The sequence below is a fragment of the Carcharodon carcharias genome, chromosome 9, assembly GCF_017639515.1.
Source record: "Carcharodon carcharias isolate sCarCar2 chromosome 9, sCarCar2.pri, whole genome shotgun sequence".
Taxonomy (NCBI): domain Eukaryota; kingdom Metazoa; phylum Chordata; class Chondrichthyes; order Lamniformes; family Lamnidae; genus Carcharodon; species Carcharodon carcharias.
In genome coordinates, this window is record NC_054475.1 from 33,367,201 (window position 1) to 33,379,738 (window position 12,538).

At 39.3% G+C, this 12,538-nt stretch overlaps 1 protein-coding gene across 11 annotated transcripts in view; it reads left to right on the forward strand.

Moving 5' to 3' along the window:
• Window positions 1-365: 365 nt before the first annotated feature.
• The window catches only part of LOC121281742 (high mobility group protein HMG-I/HMG-Y-like), a 110,657-nt gene continuing 98,484 nt past the window's right edge, over window positions 366-12,538 (forward strand). For 3 of the 11 annotated variants that reach the window (XM_041194669.1, XM_041194670.1, XM_041194664.1), the window contains exons 1-3: window positions 450-730; window positions 1,037-1,148; window positions 4,054-4,137. In XM_041194669.1, the coding sequence (XP_041050603.1) occupies window positions 1,047-1,148; window positions 4,054-4,137 (186 nt within the window). In that variant the 5' untranslated portion in view covers window positions 450-730; window positions 1,037-1,046. The other 8 variants (XM_041194674.1, XM_041194667.1, XM_041194672.1 and 5 more) reach the window with 5 other exon arrangements.

Below are 12,538 nucleotides of genomic sequence, written 5' to 3' on the forward strand. Positions count from 1 at the left end.
TGTTCCTGAGCACTACCAAAGGGCAGCAACAGTGAAAATAAAGGTTTATTGTCACCTGGTATTAAGGTTAAAGTGCTCTGAAATGAATAGGAGGCCGAGTAAATTCATTCCTCTGCACATTTTTAGGTGCAGTTCTCACACATGCCTTAAAGGAGAAAGCGTGTAGACCAACTGCTCCTTAAAATTCAGGCTAACGTTTTGCTCCTTGTCCGAACTGAGGAAGGCAGCAAGCAAAGAGAGCGGGCGATGGTATGCTGCTGCTCGGATCAAAGGCTCGCCGGTTGGTGGGAGGTGACAATCCGAGTCCAGTCCCAGAGCATGTGATGCTGCAAAATATAAACCTATGAACATCGACATGCGTAACAGAAGCATTGCAACATATTTTAAATAGTGACAATTTGCTTAAAAAAGATTCCCTGTTGAAAATATTAATAGTAAGCGTGCATATTTGAGTGGGTAGATCATCCCCTTAGGAGGATTCTGTATAATAACCTGCTGGATGGGATCCAATCAGAACTTGCTTTGCTGCTATGTAACTCGGTCCAGGCTGTGGCAGCTGCTTTGATATTGTTTAGGATTTTAAAAAAATATATATATTTTTTATAAAATATACCATTACTGTCTATCGTATCGCCCGCCTTTGGATCTGAGCCAAGTGTGTGTGTGTTTTTTTTCATTCTCCGTTTCCTTCAAGCCGCCGTTATTAGAGCCAGTGTGATCATCATTCAGGGTAGGAATCGAGTACAGGAACAGGCCTAGTGTGTGTGTTTGTATATGTAGACTCTGCATTTGCACCAGCTTTTAGTTTCATTTTGATCTAGGAGCAAAAAGTGTTTTCTATTCCACACTGACGTTGCATTCTTGTGAGTGTTTTGCCATTTAAGTATAATAGTGCAAAGCTTGTAGTGCATCGATTGCATGCTGATTTGACTGTGGGAAGTTTCAGCTTTTATATTTGCTGCAGTGAGGCTGTTTAATCTTCACCTGTCTTTTTTTTTGAATGGGTTAGTCTTTATTTCTATCTTTTTTTTTGCAGAAAAATAACGATGAGTGACACAGGTGCAAAGCCCAGCCAGCCTTTAGCAGTAAAACAGGAGAAGGATGTCACACCAAAGAGAGGACGCGGCAGACCCAGGAAGCAACCCCAAGTATGACATGTATAATTTACATTTTCTCATACTTTTTACTGAAATCTGGACATTGCATACTTTCTTCCCATTTAGCTAGACAAGTATGCACACGCGTAAAACACAGCAATTTACTGTTAACAACTATCATTTTGCATTTTTAACTGCATTTTTTTATCTCTTACCGACCCACGAACACGTTTTTGGATTTTATTGCAATATTTTTTTCTCTATTTCGCATATGCAGTCGTCCGATACGCCTGTTGTTGGCCGCAGTTTATTTTGGTGTTACATACAAAATGCATGAGACCGCCTTTGAATAATTGATCAGTTTTACAATCGCTCCGAATTGCGGGGCACCATCTGGCTGTAAATAAGCCGGTGTAAGGTTTCTTTCCTTGTTTTTATTTGCGCGACTTCGAGGTATTTTTAGGGGATGTCAGATCGTGTTGCCGCGGGTTGTTTCAAGCACACTGCGTTCGAGCCTTTCCTTCGATTTTTGTCTTTGTTACACTGTTGCTTTCAGCACCAGCGCAACATGAGACCTTTAAACCATTGTGAACCGGTAGTCCTGGCCCTTTCCCTGCCCCCATTGGCCGGCTGGCGGAGATCGCCGGGCTGTGATTGGTTGACCCGGCTGTCAATCGAGTGGAAAGCGTGTCCAATGCGAGGCGACGTTTGGCCTCCCCCGGTGACGTCAGTGTGTTGCTAATGGGTGCAACCCAAACATTATGGTCACAGGTACAAGCAAAACACTGCGGATTCTGGAAATCTGAAACAAAAACAAAAACTGCTGGAAAAGTTCAGCAGGTCTAACAGCATCTTTGGAGAGAAAGACAGAGTTAACGTTTCGAGTCCGTATGACTCATGGTAGGAGGCATTGCAAGAGGGCCTTGATATTTTCTTTCATTGACTTCTCATTCCCACCCCCCCAATTAATTGATTAAACCAAATCTTAAAATTTAGACCTCATGAACTAAAAAACAGAATCATCCAAAGTTTACAACACAGAAGGAGGCACTTGGCCCATTGTCTCTGCTGCTGCTGAAAAACTGAGCCACCCAGCCTAATCCCACTTTCCAGCATTTGGTCCATAGCCCTGCAGGTTACAGCACTTCACACCTTTAAGTGAGATGCATTTTCTGCCTTATTTACCACCGTTTCAAGCAGTGAGTTCCATACTCCTACCACCTTCTGGGTGGAAAAAAAAATCCTCATCTCCCCTCTAATCCTTCTATCAATCACTTCAAACCTATGCCCCCAAGTCACTGACCTCTCTGCTAAGGTAAATAGGCCCTTCCATTCAACTCTATCCAGTTTCCTCATTGCTGTAATTTTCTAGTTCTGGCAACATCCTCATAAATGTCCTCTGTACCCTCTCTATTGCAATTACATCCTTTCTAATTTTAACAGGAAAGTGGGTCTTTTATAAATCTTCTATTAATGGGTGTGAATCATGGCTTTTATGAATCGATTCGTGCAGGTATCTCAATCATCTCTGCATCTATGGTGTGTTGACTGTTTCAAAATGGGGTACGTTAAATTAAAGTACATTACAATTAAAACAATATTGCCACCTCATGGTGAGGGCCCAGATTATTCAATTTTGCAAATTCTTGGATCAACCTATTGAGAAGATGCTCAGTCTGAATATTGGCTGCCCGAGTATGTTCATTTGGTTGCTTGGTTGTTTACTAGCTATTGTGAAAACCTTTGCGACATATCGTGTCCATGTGCTTTATTTAAATTGTGTTTTAAGCTGTTTTACAGTAAATTTTATAAACTGACCCTTTACTTTTCATAGAAATGCTTGTATATTGGAATGGTTTCAGGCAGGCTAATTTTCTAGAATAATCAGTTCTGAAATGTTGGTTTCTGGAGGGGGTTTATTTCGGTGTAGTAAACACTGTTATTTGCAGCAGTACGTTTTAGTGTGTTTTTCTCTTTTATAGAGACAGTTTGTTAGAGGATACAATCTGTAGAAGTACTTGACATTAGAATATTGTGATGGCTCATGTCCTTTTATGGAGGAGAAAGCTATCTTGGGGAGATGGTCCCTTTTAAGAACTCAATTATTGTAGGAATTAATTTAAAAAAAGACCAACTGGCTGCCAATAAATGGCCATGTGACCAAGCTGCCTGCGAGATGAACACTAGGAAAAAAGGGTTTATTATACTTTTAATATCTTTTAATGTAACTGATCATTTAAAATAGAACATAGGTATTAGGATTCATGTTCTTTGATTTTGGTGTAGTAATTTTTTTATTTAAAGCGTGAACCTTGTGGCTTCATTCTTTCGGTAAATACCTGGGGTTTCGGATTCTTAAAGACTAGACATATTATTGGTCTCTAGTGAGATCATAGTTTCACCAATTATATGCACATTTTCAAATCCAGTAAAATGTTTTTCACTTTTGTAATATGCCATTAATTTTCCATGTTTCGGTACTATTAACATCTTATCAGGTTTATGCTTCTGCTCATATATATTCAGAAAGCCTTCCAGTTTGATGGAAATGTTTAATAGGGCAACAACAGAAATAGTGGGGATTGTTTATCATTCAAATATGTAAATTTTAAGAGGCTCATTTTTTTTTTGCATCGGAATTAATCAATGTAGTGACTAGCTGAAGCAGTCAGTGTTTATATTGGTGGGTAGAGCTGACAATAGGCTGATGTTCCTCCAGCAACTGTTCTATGAAAGAATACAAATAATAAACTAATAAAATGCAATGATTGCTGTGTGCTGATGACAGGGCAATCCTGTGACAAAGCATAACAGTGGATCAACCTAATAAAACCTTGTCCTTCTTTCTCCCTTTATTATTATGGTACAAAAAGCAAAAATTATAGGCATGCACATATAGCTAGTGGCTTGTCTACTATAGCTGTGCCATTAACGTTTTTTTCCTTCCATTTAATAGGAACCAACTGGAGCTCCTACTCCAAAACGACCACGAGGAAGACCAAAAGGAAGCAGAAATAAAGTTTCTCCTAAATCTGGCAGAGTAAGTACATGCAGTCCATATAATTTTCTAATATTATACAACCTATCAAAGCATCATTAAAATGGTTTTTATTGGACATCAGAGGTACGTGTAACACTTTATTTTGTTTACCTTTCTTGACCATTGAATGATCAAATCATTCACCCATCGGCAATGGAACCCATTTCAGGCAAGAAATTTTCAAAATGAAGAGTGGGAGTAAATGGGTCATTTTTGGGATGGCAACTCTTGGGGAGCCGCATTGATCAGTGTTTGGGCCTCAGCTATATCAATTACTTGATGGAGAAACCAAACATAATGTATCCAAACTTATGAATTTACAAAGCCAGGAGGAGTAAGATGTGAGGAGGGTGCAAAGAGAATGAAAAGGGATTATAGGCTGGTTAAATAAAAGCAAAATAGTGTGGATTCTAGAAATCTGAAATAAAAACAAAGTGCTGGAAATACTCAGTCCGGCAGCATTTATGGAGAGAGAAACAGAGTTAACATTTCTAGTCGAATATAACTCTTCTTCAGAACTGGAGATGCTGCCAGATCTGCTGAGTATTTCCGTTTTTAGGCTGGTTAAATGATTGGGAAAGAAGTTGGCAGATGGAATACAGTGTGGGAATGCGCGAAGTTACCCATTTTGGTAGGAAGAATGGAAAAGCATTATATTTTTAAATGACGAGAGACTAGAAAATGTTGGCATATTGTGGGTTTTGGGGGTCTTTGAACACAAATCATAGAAAGTTAACATGCAAGTGCAGCTAACAATTAGCAAGGTGAATGGAATGTCCGCTTTTGTTGCTAGAAGTTAGATTGTAAGAGTAAGAAATTCTTGCTGAAATTATATAGGGTTGTTGTGAGATCATACTTGTTTCTTTACCTATAGAAGGTTATACTTGCCTTAGAAGAGTTCACTGCATTGATTTCTGGGATAAGAGGGCTGTTCGATGAGGGGAAATTCAGTAAAATAAGCCTTTATTTTCTATTGAGAGATGATCTCATTAAAACATATTCTTAATTCTTAAGAGGGGGGCTTGACAAAGCAGATGTTGAGACGCTGTTTCCACTGGCTATAGTGTTTAGAACTGGAGGTCGTGGTGTCAGGATAAGGATCAACCATTTAGGACTGAGATGAGGAGAGATTTCCTCATTCAGAAGATTGTGAATTATTGGTGGGCTGTGAATGCTCAGTCATTGAGTATATTCAGGACTGAGCCATCAAACTTTTGGGCACTAAGGTAACTGAGGAATATGGGGATAAGGTGGGAATGTGGAGTGGATGCAGAAGTTCAGCAGGACAGGCTTGAGGGCAGTTTGGCTGATTCCAGTGCTTATAATAACAGGTTGGTTATGATTAGAAGTTCCAGAGACTTGCAGATAGGCTATTTGATGTCTGTGCCCTCAATGTACCAAATTGCAGGCATGTGTTTCGTGCAACAAGTCACATTACCCAACTTTGTAAAAAAAATGTCACTTTGTGTCTTGTTAAAGCATTTATGGACATCAGTGATGACAGGTGGAAGGTTTTTCTGCTTTTCTGCAGTGTATATATAGAACATCGTGTGAAATAGCTAGATCTAATGTATAGATGTGCAGAAGGTATAGTCTCAATATAAGCCAATCTCACTGTGCCCCTGCTGTTCCAGTGTGCCATTTGAATTTCTTCCTTATGACTTAGTAAATTTCCTTCAGAATCTGGGCTGAAATTGTTTGTCCTTCACACCAGCTGCAGACTCAGTTAATAGATCAATGTCCTTTAGAAAAAAAATATGTTGTGTGGTCAGTCTGCTTTAGTAATGCACCAGGATGCTTTAATATCATGACTTTTTTTATTGTGTGATGCTTTTAATTGATCACCACACGTGATCAGCCTAAAGTCATAGTTCACCCTAATGTTGTTTAGGCCGATTGCTCACAATAAATACAAGTTTGGAAAGACAAAACCCATTGTCGTACTACTAAGTAGGTCAAGTGGGCACATCATGAAAATTTCACATGTACAGCATTTTCCTTTGCTGAAATCCTAGTGACAATCCTGATATCAAGAATAACTTTGAACAAGTTGTTATGTATAAATAGATGCTTGGTTGTACAAAACTTGAGTATTGCTGAAAAAAGAGACATGCTGTTGAAGCTTTCATCTTTCACTCAGCAGGACAGATGCAAGAATGCCAAATTTCAAAGGGAGCAACAAGTTATATGGCAAGAGAAAAGGGTGCTGATTGGTTGGCAAGTTGACTGTGGTTAGGGCGTTGCCATCGAGAATGCCCCATGGAACTATTACCCCCCACACTTTTGTTTAATTCAGAAAAGGTGCTGAGCCTGACACATTCTTTTTGCCAGAGGAGAGGTCTCTGCGTATGAATATATGTAGCTTCTAGCAAGCGTAAGTGAGCCATATCGCGAGCCTGACTGATAATCTTAAATTGGGTTGCTATTTTAATTTTTAGCATAATCATGATGGTTCAGCAAGTGCTGTCAAATCGCAGAATCATAGCTAACATTAGATTGGACCAAATCTTCTGATCTCTGGATTGTTGGAAACCGGACATACGATGGGAGATGTGTGTTGGGACACTGTGGAAGTCCTGATGTGCTGACATACATGGGAATTGTCCAGGAAGTGTCAACTTCTGATGGACAATTTTCCTGGCCCCTGGGACCCTCTGTGAATGTCTCTGACCCTAACTTAGGGAGTTGGAGACCTTGGACAGTTCTGTAGGACTTACATGAATAGTTACCCAGAAAATGTTAGACAGTAAAAACCTAGTCTAACTCCAGAACTGACATCCCAATCACTCTCACCGAAGCCACCCTCCCCAACTAACCCACCTGACCCCCAGACCGGACTGTCATCTCACCCGCCCTACCTCACACACCTTACCCACTTACCTCAATCACCTACCCACCCTATCAACCTATTCATCCACTCACCCATTCGCTAATGTTCAAACTGGATCTTTTGAATTTACCAAAAGCAGCTAATGTCACAGAATGAGGAGTGTGTCCTATCTTCCTCCCTACTCTACTCCACTGTGATGGAACTCTCCGAGGGATGCTAAACTTCACATTTCTGGGAAAGCTGGACTTGGAAGACCTGGCAAGAAATGCAGAGCAGCACTGACCTGGGGGAAAGTTCAAGTGGAGTGGCAATACACTGGTGATCTTTTCCTCTGAAGATCTGTGCCATTATGTTCTGAGTTTTGCAAGCATGGGCTGATTGAATATGGTCATTAGCCTGCCTTTTGCGAACAGCCAAAGGTTGTGTATAAATAGAACTTTTAGTACTTAAATCATATGGGTGCTGTGGATGTGTTGCATTGACAGGCTCCATGCTGGACTTGCTTCTAGTATTGGACATGATGAGCAATCATGTGGTAATTTGCATTTGTAGTTCTGAGATGGTAATGCTCAAGGATGGAAATGAGGAGAAATTTTTTCCGAGGGTTGTGTGTCTTTGCAACTCTGCTTCCACCGCCTTTTGAGGAAGAGAGTCTTTGAATATCTTTAAGGCAGAGGTAGATAACTTTTCACCCTCTTGCTTATCAAAAACCTATACGGTGTAGGCCGGAATGTGGAGTTGAGGTTACAGTGAGATCAGCCATGATGTTATTGAATGGCGGAGCAGGCTCAGGGGCAAGTCTCCTGCCCCGGGTTCGTATGAATAACCATGTGCTCATGAACACAGTTATCATGTTCTGATACTGAAAAAATAAAGCATAAAAATAACTGGTGCCAATATTTGTGGACGAACATTTAACAGATTAGTTTGACATGCCTTTGCTATTTTAAAGTGGGCATTTCATTGTTTAAAATAAACCCCAGAATATCATAAAAACATGTTTATTCACTAATATCAGTAAGAGTAGTTTCCAGACTTAATTCTTAATTACAGTGTTAGTCATAAATAAAGAACTTGCACTGGCCTCCAGATGTCTGAAAATGCTCCACAGTCAATTAAATACTTTGAATTGCAGAGAAACATGGCAGCCGATTTGTGCACAACAAGGTCCCGCAAATAGCTGAGAAAATGATCAGATAAGCTATTTTTAAGTGAAGTTAGTAGAATGACAAATATTGGCTAGGTCACAGGGATGCACTCCCTTGCTCTTTGAATAGTGCCATGGGATCTTTCACGATTACCTGAAAGAGCAGGTTTAAAGTCTCATTCAAAAAAAAAATGGCACACCAGACCATGTTGCATTCCCTCAGTACTGCCGGAAGTGTCAGCCTCTGGGGTGAGACTTGAACCCACAACCTTTCTGACTCACCACTGAGCCAAAACTGACATTGATACAGAGTAACAGTTTTTGAGGTTGCATTCTTCCAATTATATCAGAATAATTGTGCTTCATAATCTGATCACCAAATTATTCGCAAAACAAATACAGTTGGCCAGGGCTTTAATATTTCAGATAACACTTTTTAGGTATTTTAATAAGATACTGTACTGCACAAATACAGTGATGTTTATTGTTGTAGTGTTGAAACCAGAGGGTTCTTTGTCCTGCTGGAGAGTAGTTCAGGTATTTGGAACTTTGTATCAGAATCAAGAACCAACCAGCTGCTGTAGAAAATGCTTCTCCTTCACCCTTCCCTTTAACATCCATAACCTGTTACTGAAAATGGCTGGTAACATCAAGTAAAAATCAGCGATCTTGTTAAGATAGTTTGTAACTGTTTTATTTAATTTATAAAATGCTTTATTTTAATTTATAAAATGCTATATTGTTGTCTGGAATGAGGAGGAAAAGGAAATTGAGCATTGTATTGAATCTTTGTAACTATTTTTTAAAAATGCCTTAAAGGATATTTCAAAGTGCTCACATTGATATTCTGTTTTATTCTAACTAATCTTAAGGGTTTACAGCTACAGATACTTTTTATATATGAAAGCTCTCATTCCTAATTGGGAAAAATTTAGTTCTTTGCATCAATGTATGTGGGGAAAATTGATAAACAAGTGATTTCAAGGTAGTGGCCGAATGAAGGGACTATACCCAAAATGTAAATCTTTATTCTATCTTTTCGGATTCTAATGGATTTGCTGTGTATTTTCAGCATTTTTCGTTTCAAATCTTAGTTAAAAACTGGATGTGATGGCCCAGGTTTTGCAGTGAGTGATGAAGGAACAGCACTTGCCATCCATTGCACTGATAGCTACCCACAAAGATTTTGTGGGCTTTAGAGTGTAGACTTGTACTGATCTGGCATCTATTTCCGAGCAGCACCCTCTACAGGGGATTTGTAGTATCTGTGAATGGGCAAGAAACAGAATTGATCAGATTGAAGAATCTTCACTGAGACATGCTGTCTAAACAAGGAAGTATAAAGCAGGATTAGATTTAAATAAAGTACAGAAAGTGAAATAAAGATTGGGAAATACAGATCGTATTACAAAGATTAAAGAGGCAGAAAAAGTGAAAAAAATAATTGAGACGTATCCAGCACTCATTTTCTCCTCAGGAAATGAGACTCTACGTTTGTAAAAAAAAATATATTTTTTCAGGGCCAGAGAGCTTATTCATGAGTAATTATTATTTGTCATGCCCTTTAAGAACTCAATCAATCTGGAATGTGTAAGCCCTAGCTTTAACAGCCATTTATTTTGTTCATACTTATTGGGCAAGTATGACAAATTGCATTTGTTTCAATGTTAAGTCTGTTGGTGTGGAATTTAACAGTTCATTCTGTATTGCTGAAAAACCTCACTCAAAAGTAAGCTATAAAAACACCTATGGGTCTTGTGTAAGAGTGATGAACTGCCACGTGATATATATGGCATGGTTCGTCCTCACGGCGCGCTGCTTCCATGTAAGTATGGGCTGCCCAAGACACACAAAAGTGATGTCCCTTAACACCCTATCTTATCTATGACCAGTTCTGTAGAGCATGAATTGGCCAAATGGTTGGGTGAATTGTTAGAACCAGTTTTGAGCAAATTTTGCAGATACATGGTGAACGATTCCTTCACATTTATGAAGACCATATCGAGCAGAGCGTATCGATAGCAATACTCTGTCCATGTGCTCATTTGTCATTGCTAGCCTATTTACCAATGTTCCACTTAAGGAAACCATTGATATTTGCACTGCAGCATTATATCATGGCAATCTAGACCTACCACCATTGCGTTTGCTATATTTAAATCCACAGCTGCATGTAATAATTTCTTTACAAGTCTTAATGGGCTCCATCCTGTTCTCAAATTCACCTTTGAAATGGAGCAGTCAAATGAACTCCATTTCCTTGATTTACCAGCTGAGAAATCTGACAGGAGTTTCACTACCATTGACTACCACAAGCCTACTTCACTGGTCAGTACACATGTGGGCATTCTTACAGTTTCACACGCTATAAGATTGGCCTTGTCAGCAACCTTTTAAATAGGACCTGAGCCATTTTCTCACCATGCAAGCTTGATGCTGAAATAGGATGCATCAAAGGCGTCCTGCGGAATAATGGCTATCCTGATCAGATCATGATCAAACTCATGAATGGGCCCAAGGCTGTCACTTGAGGCCCTGAAATTACCCTGAAAGGGCAAGGCAACTCAAAAGATTTGAGATAAAGGTGAAGCTAGCCGTTTCACACTGCTGCTGCATAGTAGCAACATGAGTGGTATTCACAACTAACAGGATGCTGCCGTCAAGCCATAAGATGTTCTGCTTATCTCACAAATGAGTAATGTGGTATATGAATTTCACTGCCAGTGTGATGCTAGGTATGTAGGCTGTACATCCCAAAGACTGGGGGATCATATCAAACAGCTTGTCTCTTCCACTGTTCACAACAGGCAAGGTACAATTCAAAACACAGTATTCAACATTAGATGTGATTCCGTGTTTGGACAACATTTGCTACATAATTCTCAGTGTGCTAAGAATTACGCTGACAACCAATTTAAGACATCGGTCGGGCTTGCAGTTTGGCGCAATTGTGTGTACTGGAAGCTACGTATATTAATACACAGGACCCTGTTCTTTGCAGACAGAAAGAACCTGTACACATTGTACCAGTTTCAGCTAAACAAATAAGTGACAGCCATTCACTGGTTCATTCCCCAGGGCAATGTCTTGACCAATCATAGTCAAGCTGCCCGGTTTAAATTTCAAACAAAACTTGGCAGTTAACTTTCGATCACCATCAACTGGTGCATCCATGGCAACACCTCTACCAAACTGAGTCCACTTGCCAATCAATCAGTACTTTCTTCTCATGCAGTATAAATGGTTGCTTCCCCTGACATTGACATTTTCCTGAGAATTGTCCTGATGAATGCAAGACAAAAAGCTTCAACAAAGAATATCTTTTTTTTCAGCATTATTCAAGGTCTGTACTACCAAATGACCAGCTCATTCTGTGGAGGAATAGGGGTATCTATGACAGAAACTTCAGGATTTGTGTGTTTAACTGCCGGTGTGAAGATGCCTGATATTACCTGATTTACCCCTAATAAAACAGTGACTGCTGTTAGCTTCACCATCACTCTTGTCACAAAATATGCCCCATTAATAATAGATTTCAGTTCAACAAGTTGAAATATAATTTGAGTCAATATTTTATGATTTTTTTTCTACCATCTTCTGTGAAGAAGCTTGGTATCTTTCATGATAGTGTGGCAAAGATTTGGAACTAGCTTTCTGTGTGTGAATTCATGTCCTGTCTTGCCTACCATAATGTATAAAAGTGCTGGCACATTATACCACTTATGCATACACATGCTTAAGACAGCATTAGCTGGTTGGTATAATTTAAACTATTATATTCAACTTTTACATTTATTGTAGTATGGGGAATTGTGGGACAAAATAAAAAGTCAAATTGGGAATGCAAATTGTATCTTACATAGGTAATAGACGATAGGAAATTAAAACTGCAGCTGTCACAAATGCTATGCAGAGTGCAGATTGATAAGTGGCAGAAGGCTCACCATTTCCATTCAATGGTTGCATTCTAACTGCAGGGGTCCCCTGAATGCAATGTAAAACTGCGGTTGGGTTTAAATAATGTGCACTTTGCCCTTGCTGACTTGTTACTATATTCTTGACTTGTAGTGTATATGTAGTTTTAAAATTTATTACATGCCTTTTGGTTTTATAATTTCTTTCATGGCTAAACATTGGCCAGGGACCTCCATTTAAAAAAAAAAAATAGCTGTGCTGTAAAACCACAATGCTGCAAAATTATTCTCCCCCTAGACACTTGAACTTTAAACGATTACATGTGTGCCTGTGCAATATGTACATGAAGGTGAAATCCCATTGGCACATGTGTAGGCAAGAGGGAAATAATGAAGGATATTATTAAAGAATCCATTATTAAGGAAGTAGTAATAAGGCATTTGGAAAGTCAAAATGCAATCCATCAGAGTCAGCATGGTTTTATGAAGAGCTTGACTGATTTGCTAGAG